The sequence below is a fragment of the Talpa europaea genome, assembly GCF_964194135.1.
Source record: "Talpa europaea genome assembly, chromosome: 14".
NCBI lineage: Eukaryota > Metazoa > Chordata > Mammalia > Eulipotyphla > Talpidae > Talpa > Talpa europaea.
This window is the reverse complement of record NC_140082.1, coordinates 90,203,274-90,231,159: the sequence shown is the minus strand read 5'-3', so window position 1 is coordinate 90,231,159 and position 27,886 is coordinate 90,203,274. Positions and strand designations below refer to the sequence as shown.

Genomic DNA, 27,886 nt, shown 5'->3' with positions numbered 1-27,886 from the left:
TCAGTGGGCCGTGCCGGGCCAGCTCTGCCGCGGGGGCCGGGAGCTCCGCTTCTGTGGTCGCCGCTTGTAGGTGGCGGCTGAGAAAAGGGGTGGGATGATCCCGGTGACCCTCAGGAAGGAGACAGGGCTGGGCAAGCCTGCCCCCACCCCGGGGCCCCCTGCAGATACCTCGGGCTTGTGGGGCAGCCTGAGGCTTGAGTGCTTCCAGGGTTTTTCTTTGGTCAAAGGGGCAGGGGCAGGGGCAGGGACCTGTGAGGGAGCTGGTCCCTGGCCTCACCGCCCCGAGGACCGGCAGGAGGCGGCCCTCAGGCTCCCGGGGAGGGGGCCAGTCACCGCTGTGGGGAGCAGGATGGGTTGGCAGAATGGAACCCAGAGCCGAGGGAGGGGGAGCGGGGTGCTCACTCACGGTCTGTGCAGGTGACCCGAGGCTGCTCCCACTGCCCACTGGGCTGGCACCGGATGGTGGGCACATGGCGCTGGACGAAGCCCTCGTGGCACTGGTACCGCACCAGGGAGTTGATCTCGTACCGGTCCTTTTTCTGCCCAAAGGTCCTGGCGTGCTCCACCGTGGGGGGCTCTCCGCAGGCCACTGGGGGGCAAATACTCATCAGTGAGGGCTCTCGTGGGGCCTCTGGGATGACCAGGACCAGCGATGAGAGGGTGTGGCCACCCTGGTGGAGATGTGACAACCCAGAGCCCCAGGCACCATGCGAAAGGGAACTCTGGGCTGGATGCCCAGTCGGAACTCCAGGGAGAACGGCTCCCGCCCTGGCACCGCTGGCAGTGAGGCCCTGTGCCAGTGTCAGTGGAGCGGGAGGGCTGGCCCCCGGCCCGTGCCTTTCTCCCTCTCCCTGTCCCTAGAAATGGGCTTGCCCTGACCATCGCCCTGGGGTGCTGGCACCGGAGAGCCTCCCCCGCCCCGGGCAGCTTCAACCTGCTTGTCTGGCGCCAGAAGGGCCTCGCTGGCAGCCTACAGTTCTGACGCCACCTACTGGCCTCTCCCAGGCGAGGCTCACCTGTGCCCTTTTTGCAGGTGAAGGGCAGGTGGTAGTTGCAGGGGACATCATTCCACTCGCCCTTCTCGTGCCAGATCATCACCACGCAGTCCTCGCCCGTGGCGAAGAAGTTGTCGGGCTGGTTGGGGCGCCAGTTCTCAAATTGCTGCAGGTGGGAGTGGGGGAGAATGAGGAGAGCCGACCCCTGCTCTTCTCCACCAAGCCCCTCAGGTCTCCCTTCTCCTGGCAGTGCCACAAAGGCTGCAGGGAGCCTGGTCGGGTGGACCCTGGCGCTGTGGGATCCACGGACCCTCCACTAACTGGTCATACCGCCCACATGTGGGAGATCTCAGGGCCGAGAGCCCCAAGGAGTCACAGGGCCCATGAATGAGCTGATGCCCCGTCTTCCTGCTGGGACAGCAGGGCCCACACAGGTTGCCTGGCTGGGGCACCTGCGGGCCAGGCCACCGCGCCCAGGCTACGCCCGCAGCTTTGCTCAGGACAGAGCCCACTTCCCTCTGCGATAACTCTGCCCCTCCCCGACAACCCTTATCACCCTCTTTCAGGGCCTTTCCCGAGACCCTCAGGTCTCGCTGGCCTGCAGCATTTACCGCGAGGATCAGTCACTTGTCACCCGAGTTGCTGTCTGTCTGTCTCTCTCCTGAGTAGACTCAAGCCCTCTGGGGCAAGGAGCCCCTTTAAGCTTCCGAGGCTCCTCCTGTAGTTTGCCTTCATTTGTCCATTGCCTGCCTCACCCCCTCTTTCCTTCCTGCTTCTCGCTCAACACCCCCTCCCCCTCCCACTATGGTCTCCAGAGCCAGAGACACAGAGACACGTCCCCTCTCTCAGATGCCAGCCCACCCCTGCCTGCTCTGGCTGTGAGCGCATCTCCCAGGGCTCCATGCCCTCCTCTGCACCCCGCCCTCCTGGTGCCCAGGGGAACGCACCAGGGAGTGTCCATCAGACCAGCGGAAGTCCCCTTCGATGGTCCTGTCGTTCAGGCCTATCCACTGGTAGTCCTGGGCGTTGTCTGGAGAGAGGATTGGTGTTGGTCAAGTGCCGGGCACCCCAAGGGTGTGCGCGGACCTTGAGCTTGTGAGGAGGCAGGTGGGCCCTTAGGAGCCGGTGCCTGGGCCCGGCGTGCACTCTGTCAAGGCACGCTGGGCGGGTGACAGCCACAGGGTCACAGGCAGTGAGCTGTCCTGGGCGCAGCCAGAGGCCTTGTCCCAAGACCTGGGTCCTGCCCTCGGGGAGCTCGGGCCTTGCAAGTGAGCCCCTTCATCCTCAGGGACGCCGCCCTCCTCTCCGCCCCCAGGACCCCTGAACTCACTGTTGACGAACTCCTGCTCCTCCGGGGTGACGATGCTGCTCAGGTGGGACTGCTGCTCGCGACACCGGCTCTCGGCGTCCACCCAGGTCTCGCGGTCGGGGAAGTGGCGGTAGCAGTGGCCTTGGAACTTGGTCCAGCCCTCCTCACACAGCTCCTGGTCTGCAATACAGGTCAGGAGCTTGAAGAGGGGCCTGGGTCACCGGGGGATGGCGGCTGCCGCCTGTCTGATGGCACCGTTCCTGCCTTCACCCCACCTTCAATCTTGTGCCCCCCAAGAAGGGGAGAGGCTCAAGTTGGGCCTGGCCTGGCCACCGGAGCCTTAGGGTGCATCTCCACCCCCAGGCAATGCTACTGCCCCTTGGTTTCCCTGCTCTCGCCCCGAAGCTTTTGCCTGTTGACGCCTGCTGGGGTGGGGACAGGCTGAGATGGGAGGCCAGGCAGAAAGAGGTGGGAAGGGGGAGGTTCTGAGGTTTAAGGCAAAATGTGCTTCGGGGGCTCGAGGGGCTCTAGGGGAGGTGTGAGAGCAGCAGACAACAGGCAGTGCTGGGGCATGAGCCGCACCCTTGGGTGGGGCACCCTTGGGTGGGGCAGATGAGTCTGAAAGGTGTGAAGCTTCGAGTCCGCAGTCCCAGGAGGGCAGGGCAGCCACAGGCCAACCTGAGGCTCCGGCTTTTTCCTTTCTTCCTAGTGGCAGATGAGTGGGGGAAGGGACAACTCTCCTCACAAGCCCACACTGGGGAGTGGGTCTCCGTTCTGGAGAGGGGCGCGTGGAGCTTTGGAGCCACAAATGGGGACAGACGTGGGGAGGGCGTGGAGAGTCTCCATGGGCCCCACTGACGCACTCAGAGGCGCCCCTGAGCGGGCCCGGTGGAATCTTCACGCTGGGGGCAGGGTTACGTTCAGGGCTCCCCCTCAGAGACAGCCACTAGCATCTGCCAGCCCAGCAGTGAGAGGGGTGTCAGGGCCCTCTCTTCCCTCCTCCCCCGGGGTCTCCCAGGCCAAGCCTCTTGGGCCTCCAACTTAGACACAGGCCAAGAGCCCTCAGGCCGCAGGGTGGCCTCTCCAAGGCCCGGTGCCACCCATTGTCCGAGAAGGAAGGCCCGGCCCTGAGGGGCCAAAGCTTAGGGCTGGAGAAGAGACGCTTGGGGGAGCAGAGTCGGAGGCCAGCAGCCTGGGAGGGAAGAGGGGCAGCAGGGGGAGGTGCACTGATGCCGCCAGTGCCTTCTTCCCCAGGGCTGAGACTAAGACCTGGGCGGGGTGGGGGTGGGGGGGCCTCTGTGGCTGCCAGCCCGTGAGGCGGCCAGAGCGCACATCCTAGGGCTGGCCCGTGGCTGGAGCTGGGCTGGGCAGGGGCCAGGCCATGCAGGATGGCAGCTCTGGGGAACAGTGGCAGATTCTGGGAGACTGGAAGAAAAGCAGGGCCACAGCCCAGGCATGAGGCATCGTGGGGGGTGGGGCTCAGGGTTGGAGAAGACAGGCGGCCCTGTTGAGTGGGTGCCCAGGCCCAGGACCCTGCCCTGCAACATGGTCCCCCCTTTTGCTCCATCAGAGACCCACGAGGGCCCTGCCCCGCCTGAGCGGCACCAGGGCTGAGCTGCCGTCTGTGTGGACAGCTGGGTCCTGCTTCCCAAGTGGCAAGAATGTCAGCACCCTGGGGATGAAATCCTTGTAGTTTTCCTCCCACCGCAGCCCCAACCCCACGCACCCACTTCTTGGGATCTTGGGGCAGACGTGAGGGTAGGGAGCTGTACGGGAGGAGAGGGTCCAGGCCTTTTCTTCCATCCCTCTACCCGCCTGCAGCCTGAACAGCCCCCCACGGAACATGCAGCTCCAAACTCCCACCCCACGCTGCTAAGGACCAAAGAGAGACTTCCCAGGGGCTGCAGATGCTTTCTGGAAGTTTGTGGAGTGTCCAACCTGAGCTCACTGAAGATGGTTTTGAGCCCTGCTTGCCCCAGCTCTGCAGTGATGCACGTGGCCCCAATCCTGGCCTCCCCCTGTGAGCGGGAGGGCTCTCGGCATGGGGGCAGAGGGAGTCTAGGAGGCCATTCTGGTGCTGGGGTGACCCTGGCACGCGCACCAGGGGCAGGGCTGGGTCCAGGAGCAGCAGCAGAGGGCTGGCGGGGCCAGGAGAGGAGTTTCCTGGCCCAGCGGGAGGCGGCACCATGCACCCCGCCACACCTCCACCTTCAACGAGAGGGCAGAAGGAAGGAAGCACCACAGATGTGGCCTGGCGGGCAGCCGTGGGGGAGAGCATGGTGTCAAGAAGGTGACATGCAGTGGGGCCGGCTCATGCACCGCCGGAGCATGCTGGCAGCGGGGCTCGCAGGCAGGCAAGTCGGAACTCTCGCTGGAGGGCCCACACCGGGGCCACGCAGAGGGCACACGAGCCACAGCCTTGGGGGGAAGCTCTATGGCAGTCAGCCCGAGCAAGAACCGGGACCCCCACCCACTGCTCCTTCGCGAAAGACAAATGCAGGGAGGCAGCTCTGTCCTCAGTCTGATCCAAGTACCACCTTGATGGGGCCGCCAGAGCCCTGGAGGTTAGTGCTTTACAGACTCCCCAGAACCCCACCTTCCAGAGGGTAGGTGACTGGGTCTGCACGTCTTTCCCGAGGTCGGGTCAGCCGGTCCCCCAGAGGCAGGTTTTCCAGGGGAACAGCAAGAGGAGGATGGGCGAGTGGGATGGACATCTCAGTGGTGATCCCTGCCGTGGTGTCCGGGTGACCTGGGGAGCCCCAGCGAGGGCCGAGAGCCAGTGGTTAGAGGAGAGGTGAGGGAGGAAGAGGGGTGCAGCGGTTAGTGACATTAGCTGAAGCCGAGACGGCCGTACCGATCTCACACAGGTCCCCTCGGTAGCTGGGAAGGCATAAGCATGTGAAAGAGTCGATGGCATCCACGCAGGTGGCTCCATTCAGACAAGGGCTTGGGAGGCACTCATCAATGTCTGCAAGAAACCAAGGGCCACCATTAGGATGCCGCCGGGCGCTGCGCTGGGCCGGCCCCTGCTCTCCAGAGCCCGGGAGGGTGGCTGGGCTTCCTAAGATCTGTTGCTGCTGCTGCTGCTGCCGCCGCCTTGGCGTGCTGAGCCAAAGGGGCAACCGGGTTTTCTTGCATGTGCGTGATTCCGGACTGGCGTGGGGAGCGGAGGGGGCTTCCTGCGGCAAGCGGCAAGTCTGCAGCGGCTGTGAGGGCGAGGGCTCCTCCGCTGCCTTCTCTCCCAAATGTCTCGAGAAACAGTGGGGTCTGATCTGGCTCTGAACTTGGCATGAGTCCAGTGTGGGAAGCGTGGTTAGAGCCCTTGCTTTCCGTGGAGGGCGCGGGCGTACATACCAGGCCAACACGCTGGGCACGGTCTGCAGAGTCTGGGACACGAGGCAGTGGCAGCCCCAGGGGCTCACCGCTTTCTTGGATTGCAGACACGCCTTTGTCTTCGATAACGAAGACATCAGAGCACTTTCTCTCCGATGGACAGCGGCCCAGCCCCACGCTCCTCCGGGTGATCTCTTTCCAGCCTCAGACTCTAGAACGTGCCTGTGTCCAGGGGTCATAACTTCCAGGACGCCTCATCCTTCTGAGGGGATGGCAAGCTGGCGAGGCACCCCGACACAGCGCTGGGCTTCAGGCCGGTCCCCACCAGCCTGTTCTTCCTGGGCTGCTCTTCCTCTTCCTCCAAGCGGTTCTTTCTGATGAAACGTCTCTGTGAGACTTGAATTGGCAAGTTGTTAGTTTAAGCCTCAAACTTTCATCCATCATGGGGGTCGGAGCTGAATCTCTGAATCTCTTTCATGGTGCGTCCGTGGGTGGGAGGCCCCTTCCAGCGAGCGAGCGCGTCTGCTGGCTCCTGGCGCTCCTGCTGCGTGAGCCGGAGATGCTGGGCCTTGGTGACTGTGGGGCGTTCACGCCAAATCCAGGACCCACTGTGAGCGTGCGTGGCCTCACACGAGCAGCCTACGTTTGTTCCAGGACTTAGTTCTTGCTTCTCGAGGGAGCAGACTAGACCTTAACACCAACCCTATGCAGGCAAAGCCCCTTCTCTGGGCCTTTCCGTAGACACACAGCAGGCGCCTTCCAGGGCTTCCTGCAATGGGCGGCCTGGAGCCTCCGTTTCTCAGGCATCTCTCTCTTCCCACGAAGTTCTTAACTTTCATCCCAGGGAGTGTGCACCGTGAACTAGAAACCCACAGTTCCAAGTCTGGAACTGCTCCAAGCAAACCCAGAATGCATGGAGGACTGGCTGCGATCCCTGCATGCACTTGGATTCCCAGCAGCAGCAGTAGCAGCAATAGGTCAGGCCATGGGCCAGGCGGAAGCTGGGGCGGCTCTCCTGCTCGGGAGCTAGAGTTCTCTTCGTCCGTTAGTGTCACTGCGGGAGCCGGACAGCCCTGAGCCGGGGGTATTAAGCAAACGTAGGTGCTAAAGCAGTTGGGCAGAGCAGGGGCCTGTGGGAGGAGCGCCAGCCCAGCCCTGGGCCCTGGCAGTCCCGGGGAGGCTGGCCAGTGGCTGCCAGGAGTCCCAGCAGACAGGGAACACCAGCCATCGCCGCGAGGCTGCCCGGGGCCCGAGGCTGGCGTTGTTTTCCTTCTGTTTGGCTCAGGCTAAGGGCTGAGCAGGCCGCAGGGGCGGACGTGCAAGAGCCACTTCCTGGGCATGGAGCTGTCTTATTTTTGGCAGGGCCCTGGACTCACAGAGGGAGAAAGGGAAGGCCACGACCCCGAAGACCTGTGAGCCGTGGGCTGCCTCCCCTTCAGCGGTGGGAAGGGGGCCGAGCAGCTGGGGCGGGGTGTTTAGAGCCCCCCAAGGTGGGCCGCTCTGGCCCTGCCTTGTCCACCTCCACTGGGAAGGCCCACGAGGACCTTGCTTGGCTTCTGGAACCACAAGTGGGTTTGGGTGGGCTCTGAGCACAGAGGGGGACCCCGGAGAAGGTGACAGCAGGTGGAGGATGGAAGGGCTTTGGGCTGAGAGGGAGCAGCATCTCCCGAGACCCGTGTGCTGCCCTCGTCGCTCACACAGGTTATCCTCCCGGCAGCTCTGGCGCTGTGCAGTGTGGGGGAGCAGCGAGGTGACGGCCCTTGCTGGTGGCGGCCCTGGCCCCAGTCAAGGCAGGCTGGGCAGACACTTGGATAAGGAACCTGAGGCCGCCACCTGAACAGGTCCTGTGCTGTGTGTGCCGGGCCCCGGGCTTCTATGCCAGCGTGAGTATATCTGACGCCTAGAAAGGCCAGAGGGAGAGTGACAGCAGGTGCTGTTACTCAAGTGGTACCCGATTAAAGGGGTGGCCACCGGGATGGACAGGCATGCTCAAATTGTTCAGAGCGCAGCCTGTGCAGCTGTATGCAGTGCTGCGGCATATGACTCCCTGAGACATGAAGAGGGGAAATCCCCTCAAGAAGCAGAGATGATTCCTCCACTCCGTGGGTGTCTGGACAGACCTGAGCAAACACGCTGGCTTCTGCTGTGCTACAAGGAACGGGGACTGCACGGACACATTCACCAGCGGCAATTTGCTTTTAAAGTAAACATCACCCGGGCCTCCCCAGTGGCGCAGCGGTTGAGCTCTGGGTTGCGAAGCTGCCCTCAGCCTCTGCTGTGCCAGTTCGATCCCGGCTGCTCCCCGGCCACCGGAGGAGGGTCCCGCATGGCACGCAGACCTCTCCTGCCATGCCCGCTGCTCCCCTCAGCAGTGTGCTTCGTCAGTCTGCCTGCTCTGCCCCCAGCTCTGGCTCTGGTGAATTCTCTCACCCTCCCACACTCCTAACTGTACCCAGTGCTTGTATAAATAAATAAACAAATAAATCTTTAAAAAAATAAAGTAAACATCACCCCAGTTCAAAGTACGCTATCATTATACTCTCCAAGCTTGTATATTTTTGAAGGTTGGAAGGCTGCTCCAACATCCTACTTCTTAAATACGCTTGGTTGTCTATTCACATCTGCCCACGGACTTTTTGGCTAAGTCAAGTCAAGAAGGTGGCACTTGTGTTTCCACTTGTAACCCTGTATTTTCCCTTGCTTCAAAGACATTTTTTTTTCTGCCAGCGATAAGGTTTCACTGAAATTCAAAGTGCTCCCCTCTGTGGGGAGAGACAGTATATGATCAGAGCCGCAGTCTCTGAAGTGGACAGTGGCAGAAGCGGAAGAGACTGGTGAGGTTTAAGCTCAGGCCCTTTAACCCACATGCCCATGGCCCGCAGGAAAACCAGCGGTGACATCTGATTAGAACGAATTTCTCAGCCTTGGCTGTACATTAGAATCACGGCCGTAGTTAAATTTTTTCTTCCTAAATTTAAAGATTAAATAAAAACAACACCCAGCACCAGAGTCCCCCTCCAGATCAACGGAATCAGAATATCTCAGGCGGGCCCCTAGGCAGGGCACTTTTGAAAATGCCCCAGGAGATTCTAAAGTGCCAGCTTGAACCCCAGAGTCCGCAATTAACTCCCACAGGACATCCGGGTGATGGAGGAGGAGGTGAGGAGGTATTGCTGCTTTTAAAGGAGATCCTAACAGGAGAGTCTTGTCTTTCATTTGAAAGAATCTGAGTATTCTTGAAAAGATGTGATTTTGATGTCAAAAGTAAAAATTTATAATAATTATTGCTAATCAATTAATACAGACTCTCCTACTTATGACGGTTTAAATTGTGATTCTTCCATTTTACGGGGGTGCAGCAGTTCCATGCACGCAGTGGGAACTGTCCTTGGGATTCTGGCATTTTCCCGGGTCACTCTTGCGGGATGCTGTGCAGTGAGAGCAAGCCCGGGGTCCCCAGGACAAACAGCCACCACCTTTGGCTGCTGCCTGCGGCAGCTTTCACAGAGGCCATCACGTCTCCACTACTCCCCTCTGGGCCTGAGACGGCAACTCTTTATAAGCAGACCCGTGTTGGCAGGAGTGCCTGAGTGGAGGGCGTGTGTTCTGAGCAGACCCAAGCGCGAGGCTGAGCTGTGACCTTTGGTGGGTGCGGGACTGTGCGAACAGCATTTTGACTTCTCAGCTCATGATATTTTCCATTTACGATGCTTATGCAGAGATCATCTGCTAAGTTGAGGCAGCTCTGTGATTGTTTATTTATAGGATGCCAACTAAACGGAATGACAGCAACTGCCTAGTGTTTACTTTTAGGACCAGACATCCCCACCTTGCCTCCCGGGCGGGTGGTTCCGCGGAGTGTTGGGATTTGCGTGGGAATAAATAACGCTGCATTCTGCCGCGTGGAGGGCGCTGATGGGGAGGGCCGGTGAACAACCCTTGGCTCATGGCTGGAGAGCAAGTGAGGTACCTGTGGAAACTGGACACTCACTGAGGTCCTTGGAAGCACCGAATCCTGAGCTAAATTGAACAGGAAGGCTTGAGACCCCGGGGGTACAGTCACAGGCAACAAGAACCCAGGTTTTATAGCTGACCCTTGCCACCCACTCTTTAGAGCTGATAAAGCTTTCCTAACTGGTGGAGTTAGGGGTGGGGGAACCAATCTGGCCGGACTGTCCACCCATGAGCTCAAGCCTGCCCATAGCTGTTGCCACTCTGACTGCACATTGGACTTGCCGGGGAGTTTTTAACACCCCAGCACAAAGGTCACAGGGCCGGTTCAACCAGAATCTGGGTGCAGGGGGCCGGGGGACCCGACACCAGGCTTTTTAAGGCCGAGCATCACCACCCCTTTTACCAGGTGTGTGTGTGTCTGATTCTCAGCCCTCCCTGGGGGGCTCTGCCTCCCCAAAGTCAAGATCTGGCTCTGCCATCAGAAACTGGCATTATGATCCCCTGGCAGTTTCTTATTTTGCTAAGGGGGTTAAACAAGTGAGTCAAGGCCCAGCTCTTGATTAGACTCACTCAGTGGAGTTAGGAGAATTAGCCTTTTCTGCTCTGGTTTCAAATGGAACTTGTTTCCAAGCTGTTCAGAGAGCTGCCTGGGGAGAAAAGGTGGCATCAGTGCCCGCAGCAGACATAGAGTTTGAGATTACAGCAGATTCCTTACGTCCACTGTCCCCCATGTCCACTGCCAGAGCTGCCCAGAGTGAGTCAGGCCACGTTCCGGCTTCCAGTACCAACTCGGGGAGGGGCTGCTAAGATGGACGGAGTCAGAGATGCGGAGAGTGGGGGCGGGTTCCGGAACCCTAGTGGGCTCAGAGTCTGTCTCGCTGGCCCAGATGGAGCTGGGCTGAGGTCCGTGTCCAAGGCCTGCACGAAGTTTATTGGGGCGGGCGCCTGAGACCCTGAGGGGTCAACCAGAGCGTTTCTCCCCTGACAGACAGAGCTGCACCTGTGCTCTGGGAGGACCCTGAGCCCCTGCTGGTTGCAAAGCTGACACAGGGGCTCCCCAAGTTTTCTCCAGGGCCAGGCTCTCCAGGGACTGAGGCAGTGCCCAGTCGGTGTAGATACGGTGCCTGCAGTCCAGCATAGGTACTGCCCCCTCAGCAGTGAGGCCGGGACCTTCTTAGGGGGGCCCTCCCTCTCTGGCCAGGGGGTGTCCCGTGTTCTCAGGTCTAGGCCCCACACAATGGCAAAGAACGGCCCAGTGGAGATAAAGAGGATTTATATACACATACATATTTACGTGTCAGTACCAGCATACAGCGTGTGTATACTATATGAGCATGTAACATAGCAGGGGTGTTAATGTGCATATATATTGATATATATAAACTCAGCACCCTCCTCTGGGCAGGGCACAGAGGCCCTGAAGACAGCTGCTGGTGCAGCGCGCCTGGACGTGGTATTTTCCCCAAGAGTCATTGCTCCTTTCAGCAAGAGAGGCCTTTCCTGAAGGGCCCCAGGCCTGGGGCCTGGCAGAGTATGGGTAAGCATGGGGACTGGAGAGGGTGACTCTGGAACCTGGGCTTGGGGTTACCCGACATCTCTCCCCTCTGGGGAGCGATGTCAGAAGGATGCACGCAGATATGTTTGGGAACAAGTGGCTCCTAGCTATCTTGTTTTGGGGGCCTGTCCCCCACCCCAGGTTTCTCACCACCCTGCCCTCTGCTTCACCCGTAGCTGAGGCAGTGGCCCTCGGGGGGCAGGTGCTGGGGCAGGGTGCTCAGGCCACAGTTGGCTTGCAGACAGGGTGTGGCGCTGTCTGTGTCATTTCCTTCAGGGTGGGAAGGGCCCCCAGACCCTGTCCAGACCCAAACACGGAGGGGGCAGAAGGGTGTTTCTGGGGGGTTGCCCTTCCTGGGGCCACAGGCCTGACCAGTCCACGAGGCAGCCACCTCCAGACCAGCATTTCTCTGAAGCCTCAAGTTTTACCTTCAACAGAGATTTTGCATCCTACTCATGTAACCATCACGGCTGGACAAAAAAAATGGTTTAATTGCTTGACCTTTTCCTCCCAGATGCCACATAGAATAGACACTACAGAAAGATGGTCCACGTCCATCCTGTGGCTTCTCCCCCCTCTACCTCCTTCCCAGATCGAGAAGCCTGGGTCTTGGGGTGCCCTGATGCCTCCTCCCCCTGAAGCCCCTTCTGCAGCCCCCTCCCTGCCCGCACCCGCACAGCCAATGAGGGTCTTACCCATGTCACAGTGCTCGCCAGTGTGGCCGGGGGGCACAGGCATACGATGTGCCCCCGTCTCCTGGCAGGTCCCGGCGCCACAGGGCTCATCAGCACAGGGCCTGGCGGGGCTGCACCCCGGCGCGAGCTTGAGCGCTAGAGCGAGGCTCTCGGGGACAGCGAGGCTAGGACCGCAGGTCAGGCGCGGGAACTGAGCCCCAGACCGGCTGTGGGTCTGCATTACTGGGGCTCTGTCTGTCCTGGGCAGCGGGCCCTAGCCTCTGGGGGTGCCTCTGACGGGAGAAGGTCTCTCCACACACACAGGTACAAGGAATCCCAAAGCAGAAAGCCAAGGGACGCCCCAAGCCCTGGGGCCCGGTGTGGCCAGCCAGTCACTGCAGAGCACAGCGCACTGGAGTCCAGAGGGGGCGGGGGGGGGGGGGACACAGCATCTCACACCAGGACACAGTCCAAATGCCACAAAGTAGTCCCTCAAATGGACCAGTTTTAACCCAGCACAAGGTAAATATTGGTGGATTCATTCTCTCACACTCACTCTCTGGGGCGGGGGGCGGGGGGAGGTAGGGCAGGAGCAGAATTTGCAGCCTCTCTAGTGGCCCTCTGTCCTTGCGCCAGTCACCCCAGTTCCTGTGATGTGACTCGCCAGAGTGACTGACAGTCACCGACCCTGATGCACTCTTTGCAAGCATGACGGTGAGTGCTTTATGCCTGCTCTCTCTTCCCCGGGTCTAGTCCCCTTTTGGAGACGTGTCTCAGAGAGGTTAAGAAACTTGCCTGAGGCTGCACAGCTTCTCTGTGGCAGAGCCGTGCTTGGAGCCTGGAATCTACACCCGTGCAGTCTGAACACAGCCCAGACGGCCCAAACACGCTGAAAGGAAGCAAGAAGAAACCCGACAATACCTGTGGCCTCCAACTCGTCTGTCCCTCCGGGGGAAGTCGGGATGGAAGCATCTGTCGGGGAGATGGCTGTGGCTGCTGTCTGGGTCTCGTCTCCTGAGTGCAAGGGACTTGAGGACTTGATTTCTAGAAGCGCCTCTGCAGGCTGCTGGGTCCGCTGGGTCCACTCGGACTCTGGGACGCTGGTGCCAATGACGACATCTAGCCCCGAGGGGTGACCGGATGGGTCTCCACTGAGTTCAGTCCTGTCTCCAGAAGCCACCGGTGTGGTCAAAGGCCAGCCCGACGCCTCTGCGCTCCCGTCATCGGTGACCATGGGCTTTCCGCTCACTTCCGGGATGGCCGAGCCCTCCCCAGGGCCTTCCTGAAAGGCCGAGGGGCTGCTGCCCAGTCCCAGGCCTGAGGCTCCCTCCAAGTCAGCTTCATGGAAGGGGGTGCTTTCGGGCAGGTCAGGGGGCCCGGAAGCTGCCCCGCTGGCCTCAGGGGCAGCAGATGCACCCACCTCACCTTCAGGATAGGCAGAAGTCTCGCCACTGGGTTCTGGGGCTGGTGAGGCTTCGACCCCAGAACCAGGAAACCCTGGGGTGGCGCTACTAAGGTCGCCAGAGGCAGAGGCTTCGCCGCTGAACTCAAAGAGCCGGGGTATGTGTGTCACAGGTGGTCTTTGGCCAAGTTCCTGCGAAACAGTGGGTTCAGTAACACCTTCCACAAACTCAGACGTGATTAGAGTAACTTCTGGAAGCCATGAGGTCTCCCCGCTGGTGCTCGTGTGTATAGATGAGTCCCCACTTACGTCGACGGTGCCAGAAACGTCCCCGCTGAAAAATGGAGCACCAGATGGTTCTCCACTGGGCACTGCCAGCCCGGACTGCAATCCACCGAGGTCCAGAGATCCCGAGTGGTCTCCAGACACATCTGGCATTCCAGAAGGGGCACCACTGAGTTCCCAAACACCTGAAGACCCTTCTCCTGCCTCTTGGGCTGTCGGAGCCTGGGTTATAGATTTCACCAAAGTTCTGTCCTCAAAAGAAATGGTGGGGGAACCTGATAGAAGTCCACTGCCATCGTAGGCTCCTGAGGGCATGGTGCTCCCCATCTCAGCTCCTGAGGAGTCTCCACTGATCTCAGCTACTCCACTTGGTCGGCCGCTGGATTCTAGAAGCTGGGATGTAAACCCACTGGAGTCGACTGCTCCAGAAGATTGTCCACTGACATCCACCAGCCCAGATGTGCCTGAGAGCTCTGTCTCCCCGGAAGGGAGGCCGCTGAGGTCCACAGATCCTAAGCCTTCTTCTTCTTTCAGTGGCGTTGGGGTCACTTCCACCAAATGCATGTCCACGAAGGTAATGCCCGAAGACTCACCACTGCCACTCGTGATGCTGGAAACCAGGTCAGGGGGCCCAGAGGTTGTCTCACTGAGCCCTGGCAACCCTGATGGCTGCCCACTGAGATCAGGGACCCCGGATATTTCTCCACTCAGGTCGGTTATGCCAAATGGTTGGCTGCTGCCATAAAGAACTCCAGAAGCTTCTCCACTGACATCCGGCTGTCCAGAGGACAATCCACTATGTTCAGTCACTCCAGATGTTTCCCCAGAAAACCCTGATGGCTGCCCACTGACCTCAGAAAGCCCAGATGTTCCCCCACTGATGTCAAGAAATCCGGATGGCTGTCCAGTGACACCAAAGAGTCCAGATGTTTCCCCGCTGATGTCAGGGGACCCAGATGGCTGGCCACTGAGTTCATCTCCTGAAGGGAGTCCACTGGGTGCCCCGCTAATGTCCAGTTCACTGAAGGGCAGCCCAGATAGTTCTCCAGTGCCGCTAATGCCAATAGTTCCTCTCCCTTCCAGCTCCTCAGCAGTGGTGGTTGTCACAACTTCCACCAAGGTGGTATCCACGAGGGAAACTGTGGGGAACCCCGATGACAGTTCGCTAAAGTCAGGCAGGCCAGAGGATGGTCCACTCCCAAGGTCCACTCCAGAATACTCACCACTAAAGCCAGAGGGAAGGCCACTTGCTTCTGGAGTTTGCCCACTTCCTAGAGTTCCAGAAGGCAGGCTGCCAATATCCAAGTCTCCAGAACCAGACTCAACCAGGTCTTCTTCAGAAGGCACCCCACTCAGGTCCTCAGCTCCAGAAGCAGAGATCTCTAGCCCCTCCCTTCCAGAAGGAAGACCACTGAAGTCCCCTATTCCAGAGACAGAGGTTTCTGGACCTTCTCCAGAAGGAAGTCCACTGAGGTCCTCTCTTCCAGAGGCAGAGGCTTCTGGGCCTTCTCCAGAAGGAAGCACACTGAGGTCTCCTGTTCCAGAAGCAGAGGTTTCCAGACCATCTTCTCCAGAAGGAATTCCATGGAGGTCCTCTACTCCAGAAGCAGAGATATCTAAATGACCTTCTCCAGAAGGAAGTCCACTAAACTCTTCCCCTACTCCAGAAGCAGAGGTGCCTAGATGACCTTCTCCTCCAAAAGGAACCCCACTGAGGTCTTCTACTCCAGAAGCAGAAGTCTCTAAGTGACTTTCTCCTTCAGAAGGAAGTCCACTGAGGTCATCCCCTATGCCAGAAACAGAGATCTCTAGATCTTCTCCTCCAGAAGGAACCTCACCAAGGTCTTCTACTCCAGAAGCAGAAGTCTCTAAGTGACTGTCTCCTCCAGAAGGAAGTCCACTGATGTCACCCCCTACTCCAGAAGCAGAGGTCTCCAAATGACCTTCTCCTCCAGAAGGCAATCCACCGAGGTCATCTCCTACTCCAGAAACAGAGGTGTCTAGATCACCCTCTCCTCCAGAGAAAAGTCCACTGAGGTCTCCTACCCCAGAGGCAGAGGTGTCTATACCCTCTCTTCCAGAAGGAAGCCCACTGAGGTCCCCTACTCCAGAAGCAGAGGTTTCCGGACCTTCTCCAGAAGGAAGTCCATCGAGGTCCCCTACTCCAGAAGCAGAGGTTTCCGGACCTTCTCCAGAAGGATGTCCACCGAGGTCCCCTACTCCAGAAGCCGAGGTTTCCGGACCTTCTCCAGAAGGAAGTCCACTGAGGTCCCCTACTCCAGAAGCAGAGGTTTCCGGGCCTTCTCCAGTAGGAAGTCCACTGAGGTCCCCTACTCCAGAAGCTGAGATTTCTGGACCTTCTCCAGAAGGAAGTCCACCGAGGTCCCCTACTCCAGAAGCAGAGGTTTCCGGGCCTTCTCCAGTAGGAAGTCCACCGAGGTCCCCTACTCCAGAAGCCGAGGTTTCCGGACCTTCTCCAGAAGGAAGTCCACCGAGGTCCCCTACTCCAGAAGCAGAGGTTTCCGGGCCTTCTCCAGTAGGAAGTCCACCGAGGTCCCCTACTCCAGAAGCCGAGATTTCTGGACCTTCTCCAGAAGGAAGTCCACCGAGGTCCCCTACTCCAGAAGCAGAGGTTTCTGGGCCTTCTCCAGTAGGAAGTCCACTGAGGTCTCCTACTCCAGAAGCAGAACCTTCTAGGCCCTTGCCTCCAGAGGGCAGTATGCCGACAACGGAAGTATTGGACCACTTAATTCTGTCTCCATCCCCTGAGGCCAGTTCACTTCCCAGAGGCAGGCCTGAGCCCACGGCAGAGGTGACACCGCTGGCGTCAAGGTCCTCGGAGGGCAGTCCACTCCCACTCACCCCTGAGGCCTGCCCGCTAGAGTCCAGGTGTCCCGAGGCTTCTCCACTGGCTTCCAGGTCACCGCTGACTTCGGGCACCCCAGAGGGCTCCCCAGATCCTAGCAGCTCAGTCCCACTGGGCACCAGGGGCAAATGTATGGACGGCTGCTCAGACGGGGTGGGCTCTTCCGAGGTCAAGGGCAATTCCGTTGCAGAAGGTCCTTCTGTGCTTTCCTCTGTGCTCTGGGGAGGCCACGTGGGAGGGATTCCTGGAGGAAAAGGGGGAGACAGGCAGGGTGTGGATTTAGAAGCTCGGCCCCATCTCAAGTTCACATGGGTGAGCTGAACTCCGTGCCTGGCACAGGAGCACGTTTCTCTCAAAGCAGAAACGGATCCAGACATTGTCTAGTGGCACCTCATGCTCTGGGGAGGGAAGGCAAGGAGGGGGGTGGGCAGGCAGGGAGGGAGGACCGGACACTCCCACTACCCTCAGGCTGTGCTTTGGGAGACTCAGGGGCCTCACAGCCGCATCAGCTGGGACGCCATAGGAAAGCGAATCCCAGCCCCCGTGGCACTAACAGGAACTCGGCAGGGGCTCAGCCACGCCTGTGTCTGGCAGCCGGTCAGGATCAGGAAGGCGGCACTGTCAGTCAGCCCACCAGCTCTCAGTTCCGAGAGCCCTGGGCAGAGGGTTTGGAAGACAGAGGAGGAGCGAACCTCCTCCCTCTAGATAAGCGTGACCCCATTATTTCCTTCCTCCTTGCTTCCCTTGGAATTTAAAAACTACCTCGCAGGGACTGTGCCCTGGGGCGAACCCGGGGGAGGTGGGGTGTTCCGGGGCCGCCCCAGAGCCCACCGACACCAACCTGGCAGTGGTGATGTGCCCGCTGGGGTGTAGGCTGGCCCCCACTCCGTCTGGTTTTCTGGCTCAGTGGAGAAGTCTAGGGGTACTGTTGTCATCTCCTCCTCCGAGGGGAGCACAGCCACACCTGGTGCCACTTGGCTGACAATCCGGTCCTCCATGTCGGGGGGCAGTGTGGGGATGCCACCCTCCTCTTCTCCTGGAGAAGGCAGCCTGGAGACAGCTGAGGGGACACGGGAGGGTGAGGGTGTCTCCTTCCAACTGGCCCACAACGGCTGGCCCTTCCTGAGGGAGACAAGGGGCTGCCAGGCCACCCTCCGCCCCCATACCCATGGGGGTGGCTCTTGGCCTGTTCACTGGTCATTCCCGCTAGCTGGACAGCCCCAGCGGCACTGGCCGCTCATGCACGTTAGGGCTGGCATTGCCACCTCAGGCTCCACCGGCCTGGCCAGGCTCTGTGTAAAGGCATATGCGCAGAAAACCACTTTGTCTCTCAAAAGCCGCCTGAGACAGGCTGTTTCTATCTCATTTGCAGATGGGGGCACAGGACAGTGGCTTATCAGTAGCGGCCTAGTCTTTGATTCAGTGTTGAGCTCCAGGCACATGCCCTCAGCTTGCGCTGCGGCCTTTCCTGGGGATGAAAATGGCGCATCCAGGAGGCCGCCCGCATGGGAGGGGCGAAGGCAGGCTTCATTGAGTGGGGTAACCCTTCCAGTTTAGGGGAACCAGCAAAATGGGGAAGGGGGAGGAAGCCCAGCTTCTCCCATTATACAGAGACGAGACTGAGTTCACCTGGGGTGGAGGGGCTGGGGGTGCAGGGGCTGGGAGTCCTGGGAGGTAACTGGTTTGGTGTCTGCTCTCTGCTCGCATCTGGGAGGCCGAGTTTGGGGCAGGAGCCTAATTGTCCTTGGGGACTGGCCTTGGAGCCAGTGGAATTTTCTTTGAATTGGCCTTTAAAAGGTGACCCTGCTAGCCTGGAGGCTCAGGGCTTTTGTAGCTTTATTTTGAAATGACAGATACACAGGAAATTACAAAGGCACTCAGTGTTGATATCTAGCCCGTGAAATACAGCACACGTCGTCACTATAACCCATGGTCCCGACAGAGTGCACAGAACCGAGCCCCTGTGAGAACTGTCCAATCAGAGCCCAGCAACACCCTAGCCACGCCTGCTGGGCCTTGACAAGGTCACACTCAAGCTCCAGGTGGGTAGTGATGGCTGCAGGCGTCCTCAATCAATTAAAAATGCGAATTGCTGGTGCTTCATGAAGAATAATGGAATACTCTAAATTCATCCCCCAAATATTCAATAGTGGGAGTTTGACAAGGACATACATCTTAAGACAGTATGTATAAGTGTGTGTTATTTATCTAGAATAAAACTAACTCATCAATCATTTACCATGTCCCAGACATTATGCTAAGTGTTATCTAAGTTAACCTGCCCTCTGAAGTAGGGACTATTACAGTGTATCAGTACGTCATAGTAGCCGAGAACAGAGAGGTTAAATCACTTGCCCAGGGTCACACAGCTACTACACCACATAACTCAAATTCAGTTCTGCCTGATTTTAGAGCCAAAGTTCTTACTCTTTTCCACTTGCCTCTGGGGAACTTTAGAAGGATGTATTTGCCTTGAGGTCAAAGCTTCAAGGTCAAGCTCAAGAGCTGCCCCAGAGGGACAGATGTTTTCCCTCTTGCCCTGATGGATGGGGACATTGGAGGGGGACAGGAGGGATGAGCCCAGAGGAGTTGCCCCTTCCCTCAGGCAGAAGGGGGCTGGAGAGGGGTGGGGGCACATACCTCGGAAGCAGAAGGCGTGGTGGCGGGACAGAGGGTCCGGGAGGCCTGTCTGGTTGGGGTAGAGGTAGATGGTTCTTACGCCCGGCTTGTCCCCGCCACAGGCGGGCCTCGGGGTGACGATGGGATAGCGGACAGTGCCGTCCGCCAGCCAGCCAGCATAGCACTTGTCCAGGCCGAGGCTCCAGGCGGCGTAGAGCTGGCCGGTGGAGGCCAGCGTGGCATTGTGGGACTCACAGAACTCCAGTGCTTCTTGGAAGGTGAACTGCTCCGGGCGAGTGGCGAAAAACACCTCCCCTGGGGGAAGAGCAGGTGGCAGGTGACCCTTCATGCCCACAGCCAGAGCAGCCTCTGCTCACCCAGCCTCTCTCCGCCAACAGGCACCCCCAGCCCCCAGCGCTCCCTGACACCACAGCACTTTTCTGGCAGCGCTGCAGCCTCCCACTCCCTGTAGCCCACGGGGTGGGGCCAACAGCCTCTGGTGAGGGGGTGGGTCCCAGAAATGCACTGGGGAACTGTGTGATTTGGGGGAATGAAGTGCACATTGATTGAACACCTACTTGTACCAGGTGCTTTCAGACATGCAATTTCCTACCCAAAACATCTATAATAGGAACATGAACCAGCTCCATTTGCAGAGGAGGAAACTGAGGCCCAGCAAGGCCAAATAAGTTGCTCTGGGCTCACACAGCGAGGGCAGTGCTGAGATCGTCTGACCAGCATTCCCAACCCTGGAACCAGTGGATAGTAACTTGGTGACTTTAATTGAAATGAAATAGAACCAGGCCCGTGGTCAGGAGGCTTGGGCGCCGCTCCGTCCAGCAATTGGGAGGACTCTGGCATCTGACTCTGCGCGGGGTCCAGACTCGCCACCAGACAGAGGGTGCAAATTACAGCTATACTGAGTACATGAGCTCACTGCTTTTTAAAGGAACCCCAGGGTCCCTGCAGCGCTGGGGGTCCAGGAGGCAGAGAGGACTCTGCCGAGAGGGGCTGGGTGCCTTTCTTATGCTGGCTCCTCCCTGTGGGGTGGGAGTGGGTAGAGATCCCCGCTCTTTGCCTCCCCTGAGCCCTGCCGGCACGTGAGAGCCTGTACCCTCCAGCTTGTCCACGTAGCAGTAGACGTCATAGGTTTCTGATGGTGGACGCACGCCGTAGGTCCTGACCCCAGGGCTGCTGTCCTTGTCACCCACACATGGGGTCCGTGGGCTCACAATGGGGTATCTGCAAAGGGAGCAGGCAGGAGGGGTGGATGAGAACCTTCTGGGGGTGCAGAACCCCGGGGGGTGGGTGGGCTGGGAGTACATTCAGGGGCTTGGGCAGGGCAGGACTTTGGTGGTCTGAGGGGGTTCAAAACAGGAAGGACCCCTTCATGCAGAGACCGGCAGATGATGGGGGTGGCTGCGGGGTTCCTGGCTTCCGAATAGAGCCCGCTGCATGGAAAGGCACTCAGGCAAGCTGGAAGGGCAGAAGGGTTGAGGAGGGGCTTCCTCCTGTATCTTGGGGGAGATGACCGAGGACTAATGCCACCAGGGGTCCTTTGCACCCGCTCAGAATAGGCCCCCTTCTGGGGAGGGATGGAGGAGCAGGCAGGGACTCACTAGTGAATTACTGGGACAGGCATTGCTCCCCACGCCTCTCCACACCAAGCCCCTCACCTGACGGTCTGGTCCTGCAGCCAGCCGGCGTCACACTGCTCATAGCCGGCCTCGTAGGCGGCCTGCAGCTGCTCGGGCGAGGCCATGCGTGCCCCCGTGCGCAGGCAGGCCTGCTGGGCCTCCTCGAAGGTCAGCGAGTAGCGGGTGGATCCCGGGCGGTAGTGGAACACAACCCCTGGGTTAGGGAGGCGAAGAGAGAAGGCACAGCACGCTCAGGGACACCGCATGGGGGCCTGGCTCTTAAGGCCTCATGGGGAAGGAGGGAGCTCTGGCCCCTTGAAGACGGCCTCCTCTTCTCCCCCCTCTTCCTCCTTCTGAGCCTATTTCCAGCAAGTTGTCTCCCTCTGCTTGTTCAAACTGCTCCCCTGAATCCCACATTCCTGAGAGCCTCTGGGACTCATCTGCCCTCCAACTCTCCTGGCTGGAACTTGTCCGCCCCCTTACACTTTAAAACAAATGCCCTTTCTCTTACTATAAAAAGGGTAAATGCTCATTACAAAGCATCTAGGAAATACAGAAAGGAAAGGGAAGAAACACCCCTTGGTTTTGCATCCCCCTGACCCAGGAGCGGACCCCTGGAGGTGGCTGCAGGGTTGTGTGGGGGGCACTGAGCACATCTGGGGATGGATGTATGACGTTTGCCAGATTCCCAAGCAGCTGGACCCATACCGTGAAGAGACCTGGGTCCAGCGTCCCTCCCCCATGCCATCCACCTGCCGCATTTGGCTGGGCACTGCCCTCTCTGACATTTCCCTGGCCAGCTGTGAGTCCCCAGTGTGAGTCTGTCTCATGCTTCATGTCCTGTCCTGTGTTGGATGCTCCTCTGACCACTGGACCCTCCCCCATGGTGGCCAGAGGGCTCACTCCAGTGCTGAGCCTATCTGGGGCCTCCAGCCCTCACAGGCATGACCCCAGAACACCCCCAAGATTCCTCCTCCCTTACACGACACTCATCTGGGCGATTTAGGCTGAATCCACTTTGCGGCACTATAGGCGCAACAGTGGACAGCCATGCCCATCTGCCCTCCTGGCCCTCACGGAGGCCCTGAATTCTGTTCCTATTTGGGGATTTGATTCAGGGAGCAGCTGGGCTCCCCGTTCCTCCAGACATTTATGAAGCACTGGAAGCATCATCATTCCAGAATGGAATGGAAGGGCTGGAGGGGACATGTGACCTTGGGCTGTGGCTTGTGACAGCCACTCAGGTCTACACTCGTGTCCACAGAAGCCACCATCCCAACACAGCGACTGCCTGTCACACCTGATCTGTGGCCATCGAAGCTGCCTTTCACATATTGTATGCCATGAAATAATTTTCTCCTGACTTTCTCTACCAACTGTTTGGAAAATGAAAACCACTCTCAGTTCACAGGCTGAATAAAAACAGGTTTGAGCTGGTTTGGGCCCTCGTAGTTTGCCGACCCGACCTGGCAGACCAGCGCTGTGAGAGGCCCAGACACCGGACAGCAGTTCTCGAGAGGCTCATTCTGTGTAGGAGCCTGCTGGGGTGAGGCCAGCCCCTGGGGCAGAAGAGGCCCAGTCCTACACCCCCTTCACTTGCACCCAGCAGCACCCTTACCTGAAACACACCTGGTCCCCCCTGCCAGTGCGGTCCCTGGAGGGCGATACTTACCCCCTGGCAGTGGTGGCTGCCCAGGGACCTCGGCTGCCCCCGGGGCTGCGGTCACCTGCACCACCAAGTCCTCGCTGGTGAAGGCAGTGGCAGGGTGGGGCGTGGGCTCCTCAGAGAAGTCCCAGGGCCTGCTGTCCACCCCGGTCTCGTTCTCAGCCTCGGGGAAGGTCGTGGCCCACAGGTCGGGAATGAAGGTGAAGGGCTCCTCGGGCCCCAGGACAGTGGGGGGGACCTCGAAGATGGGCTTCACCGTCAGGATCACGTTGCCTCGGGCCTCCCCCTCGGTGGTGTTCCCGGGCAGGGGCAGCTCCAGGTCGGGCCAGGTCACTGTTTGGATGGTGATGTCCTCTTCCCCTCCAAGCCCGAAGAAGTTTTCTGGGATGTCAACAAAGTCTTCACCTAGGGTGGAGGACAGAGACGTGCCTTAGGGGGTCTGCCGGGCCTGGACTCCCCCTGGTGGGGGACGGGGGGGCGCAGCTGTGAGCCTGGCACCTGGCAAGGCCCTGGTATCTCAGGCAGGACCCGCATCTGTCCGTTAGATGGAGAGACGCCCCAGTGAGGCTGGGGGCCTCGACCTTCCCCCACTGCACCCTAGGGGTACAGAGCCTGATTCAAACTCCAGGAGACACACCTGACTTTACACTTGGACCCCCGCCTGATCAAGGCTGGTGAGACAGGCTGGGTCTGCTGAAGCCTCCAGAAACTTGAGCTCTTGTTAGCACCCGGGAAAATGGGGTGGGGTGCTAAGAGGTTCAGGCAGCCAGTGGCCTCTTGGAGGGGCAAGCATACCCCCTTCCCAAGACCTTTGGCTCTGGGCCATTTCGTGCCGTGACCCCCTTCGGGCCCCACCTGTGTAACAGATGGCGTCGTAGCGGGAGGAGGGGTCCGGGTAGCCCGTCTGGTTGGCATGCAGGTAGACCGTCCTCACGCCCAGGAGGTTGCCCCCGCAGTTGGGCCGGGCCTTGGAGATGGGGTAGCGCACGCTGCGGTCGGCCAGCCAGCCCGCGCTGCACATGTCCATGCCGGCCTGCCAGGCCAGGTAGAGCTGGCCCGTGGTGGCCAGCCGGGCGCCCAGCCGCCGGCACTCATTGGCTGCCTCCTGGAAGGTGAATTTCTCCGGGGATGTGGCATAGAAGACCTCACCTGCGGAGGACATGCTTGGTGAGGCCCCTCCGCCCCTGCCCAGCATCCCTGGAGAGGCCTGGCCCTGTGTCTGAGCTCGGCCCTGCCTCCACCGCTGTGGGCTGTGCTGGTGTCCCAGAGCAGGGGCCAAGAGAAGCAGCTCGCATGGCGAGGAAGCGGGGTCAGGGCAGAGCAAACGGGAGGCCGCGAGCTCCTGCTCCTGCCCTGTCCCGCGGCTCACCCGGGACCTCCCGCGCTCGGGCGCCCAGGCAAGCCGCCGCTCAAGACGAATCCTTCCAAAAATTCAAATGCTCATCGGACGCTGACCCTTCAGAGCAGTGGTTCCCAAAGTGAGTCTCTGCTTGGCCAAAACAGGGCACACAGACTTGTTACTTAATCGACGGGCTGGGGGTGAGGCAAGGCGTGCGCGGGCTTGGGCTGTCTCCTGGGCTCAGGACGAGTCAGCACCACTGCCCTCCTGCCCGGCCCTGGGAGAAACAACCCCGTGGGGAGTGGGGTCCAGAGCCTGGAAAGGCAAAAGGGGTGAATGGTGCAGATGGAGAAGGGGTGACATCTGCCCACTGGGCAACAGGAGCAGCTCTGACCGTGACCCCAAGAGTCCCCATAACAGGAAGAAGGACCCAGTGTCCTCCCCAAGCCCCAGGGAATGGCCCGCAGGGTGCTGGGAGACAGGGAGGGGTGTCCTCAGTGGGGGTGACAGGCTGGGCTGGGTGACAGCACTGGGGGCGGCCTGGCTGGCAGGACACGTGACAAGCACCCCTGAGCCCGGTGGTGACAGCTGACAGCACCTGGACCACCGAGATCCTCTCCAGAGTGGACAGAGGGGGCCAGACCAAGGTCCCTTCCCACACCCACTCCTTCCCTCTCGATCCCTGCTGAGTGTAGTCCAAGGGGGGCCGCGAGTGGTGTCCTGGATTGCTCCTGCCCCAGAGGCAGCCCGTGGGGCCCAAGGGCCTGGGGTGAAGGGCCAGGAAGGGTGGGTGGGGAGGGCGGCTCACCCTCCATCTCCTCCACGAAGCAGTACACGTCGTATGTCTCATTGGTGTCTCGGACGCCATAGGTCCTCACACCTGGAAACTCGTCCTTGTCCCCATAGCAGCCTTCCCTCGGCGTGTGGATGGGGTACCTGCCAGGGGCCCAGAGGGGAGTGTGACACTCCGGCCACAGAGGGCCCTCGCCCGCGAGAAAAGACTCAACCGCCTGGGCCATTGTCTTCCTGCCGGAAGCCCGGAGGCCTCACCTGACCGTCTGGTCCGCCAGCCAGCCCGCGTCGCACTGGTGGAAGCCGTCCTCGTAGGCGGCCTGCAGCTGCTCGGGCGAGGCGATGACGGCGCTGTTCTGCAGGCAGGCCCGCTGCGCGCGGTCGAAGTCCAGGGTGTAGCGCGTGGAGATGGCTCTGTAATGGAACACGACGCCTGCAAGACACGCGGGCACGGTCAGCACGCCTGGCTCCAGCCCCCACACCTCGCCCTGTCCGAGGGACCCCGGAGACACGGGCCGGGACCTCGGCTGGGCCCCCTCCCCGCACGGGTCGGCCATCTGCCTCTGCCGGAACGCCCGCGTGGGAAGCTCAGGGCCCCTCAACGCGTCCGCTCGGAACAGCCAGGTTCATTCTGAGCAGGCGAGATCTTTGGATTGAGCTAAAAGCTGCCCCCTTGTCACTCCAGACCTCCAATTTTCTTTAGGGGAGGAGGTCCTTATAATCCCAAGCATCCTTTTGGGGGCGCACCATTTAAGGCACACCCAGGAGGGGCCTGTCTTGGACGGAGCCTCCTACTGGGAAAACTCCAGTGCTGCCCGCTGCCAAAGTCCTGAAACCCACCGAGGACCCCGCCTTGTCCCCAGGCCATGGGGAGAAAGGGGACAGGGGTCATCATCGCTTCCTTTGGCTTCTGGAACGAAGGGGTGGAGGTAGGGAGGGAAGAGACCCCGGGATGAAGAGTTAGGGCAAGGCTGTGGCTCACAGCTGGGGAACTCCGGGCACACCATCTCCCTTCTGCTGCTTGTCTATAAAGTGGGGCGACCACCGGGCACCCCATGCTGCAGGCCTGCTCTGAGGCCCCCTGACGAGTGGCCGGCCCGCGGGGTATGGCATCAGCAGCTCCGTGTTACAGAGGCGGCACCAAATGAAAAGGCACTTGACGAAGAGCAGACCGCAGGCTGCCTGGGCGAGGGTGCCCTTCCGGTTCTTTCTGCAGGGCGCGCAGGGGAGGCCTCACCTTTCACCATGACCTCCAGCGTGGCCTGGCTGTCCTCCACGCCGTGCACCACCTCGCAGCGGTAGACGCCCGAGTCGTTGGAGCGCACGTTCTGGAGCTCCAGGGTGGCGTCGCTGGGGATGGCCGGGTAGTTGAGCAGCGAGGCCTTGTCCTGGTAGGCGCTGTGCACCCGCACCTCCCCCTCCGTGGCCACCAGCAGCACCAGCTCCTGGTCCTGGGAGATGCGGCTCCACTTGATTCTCGGGGACAGGGGGGCGGTGTTGGGGGCGGTGGTCACGGGGTGCATGGGGTCGATGAAGTAGCAGGGGATGGTGAGGGAGCTCCCTAGCAGGACCCGCAGCGGGGATGGCTCCGGTATGCTCACGCTCAGCGAGTTCTCAGGGTCTGTGGGGGCAAGGCGGGTCGGGGGCAGAGTGTCAGGGCCGAGGGAGGACCCCAGCCCATCTGCCCCTCTAGAAATGGAAACGCGGTTTCCGAGAGACCCGCATCCAGTGTGTGTGCTTGAGTCCCCAGGGGGTGCTCTGTACCGTAGGGCACTCCCAGGTAGCCTTGCAAATCCCTTTCCAGAGCAGTGTTCCCCAAGAACCCCTGGTCTCTCCACCTCCAGACACAAACTGTGGAGCCAGAAGTGGCTGCCAGGGAGGGGCAGAGAAACTGCAGCAGCCAAATGACTGCTCAAACTGGGGTACGTGGGACATAGAGTAACCAGGACCATCTTCCTAGAGGGGGAGTTTGACAAGAGTTTGGGAACAGTGATTTGTGGGTGAGAGAAAACCATGATGGAGAAGAAAAAACATCCACACAACTTGGAAAGCTCAGATACAAGACTTCAAAGATGTGCCCATTGAGGAGGTCAACAGCAGGCTGCACCCCAAACCGCTCCCTTCTGTGTCTGGGAATTGGGGATCCTGGAGGAGAAGCCCCAGTGCTCAGATATTTGTCTGCAAAGGGTTAGTCGGGGGGGTGGGGGTGGGATAGATTGGACGCCCCTAAAATCATGGCATCTGGGTGGAAGACCCAGCCTGTTTATTAAATCCTGTTAGAAGCAAAAGATCTTCCTGGAAAAGGAAGAAATGACTTTTGGGAAAAACAGCACCTTCCAGTGGGGCGAGTGGCCTGGTGAGAGGCGGGGATGGGCGATGTGCGGGCGCTGGGCAAAGGGTTCCTGCGGAAGCCCATGCACCCCACGTGTGAATATTTTGAAGTTATAAATCAAACCAACAGATTGTGAAATGAAATCTCTTATCTCTTCCCACTTGACAACACTACCTTTCAGAACGAAAAGCCAGATGTAAATATTGAATTTTTGAATTTCTTAGCATTTTGCATTGGGATGTGGGGACCAGGTGGGGGCCGGGAACCAGGGCCCCTGCTTTTCCCACCTCAGCTGTCCACCGCCCATAACGGTCACCCTTTAACTTGTCCCTTGGATCTGGGTGCGATCCCCGCACAAGACCAGACCCAGAAGACCACTGGAAGGAGCTGGGACTCACTTGGCTAGGGAAGGCAGGAAATCCTGGGTATTAGAGTACGGTCTAAAGGGGTGGGGGCTTAGATGAGAGGCACACTGGCTCTTCAAGCTTCAGAGGATTTCTGGGGGGCTTCTCAATCATGAGGCCCAGTGCAAGGGCTCCTCTGCCCATTAGGGGTCTGTGGGGTTTGTTCATTTGGTCCAGGGCTCAATGGTCAGACCTTGACCCAGCGTCTGCCACACGCAGGAGACCAGGCTGGGAGCTCCCCAAAAGGCAAGGGCTGTCTGATTTGTTGGGGCGTCTTACGATTGTTCTGGGGATTTTCGCTTGGCATTCCAGGGGGGACCCTTGCACCCCTCTGGAAGACCTTTGCTGTTCCCCAACCCCGAGCTCAGCGTGCGGCGGTTCTAGGTGAGACCTGCGGCAGGCGGGCGCCCGCTGGGAGCTCTCCTCCACCGAGGTTCATCCTAGGGGCGCCGCCAGGAGGGCCCCCAGGTGGATGCGTGTGTCCACGGCACAGCCCTTTCCCACCAGGGCGCTGCTGCCGTCAACAGGAGGGGGGCAGAGCCAGCAAAAGACACGCAGGGGTCCCCCACCCTTGGAGCAGCAGCACCAAGTTCGGGACCCGGTACAAACCCCCTACTCAGCGCCCACGAGTGGGGACACGCGGCAAGTCCTCACCTGAAACATCTACTGAGACAGCAGCAGCGACGGCCCTCAGAGTCACCAACACCAGGAGTAAAGTGGTCAT

The 27,886-nt window shown here is 59.7% G+C and overlaps 1 protein-coding gene across 2 annotated transcripts; it reads right to left on the bottom strand.

Annotated features, from left to right (window-relative positions):
* ACAN (aggrecan) lies at window positions 1-27,886 on the bottom strand (the record flags this gene model as incomplete). 2 transcript variants are annotated; one of them, XM_084253057.1, is made up of 18 exons in its annotated part: window positions 1-77; window positions 407-589; window positions 1,017-1,161; window positions 1,943-2,025; window positions 2,326-2,484; window positions 5,159-5,272; window positions 11,842-11,976; window positions 12,742-16,617; window positions 17,215-17,433; window positions 19,014-19,307; window positions 20,107-20,234; window positions 20,669-20,843; window positions 22,302-22,700; window positions 23,151-23,444; window positions 24,443-24,570; window positions 24,685-24,859; window positions 25,664-26,047; window positions 27,817-27,886. In XM_084253057.1, 18 exons carry the CDS (start codon window positions 27,884-27,886, stop codon window positions 1-3), a joined length of 7,038 nt encoding a protein of 2,345 aa, XP_084109183.1. The 2 variants fall into 2 exon arrangements, with proteins under 2 accessions (XP_084109183.1, XP_084109184.1); XM_084253058.1 differs by lacking the exon at window positions 11,842-11,976.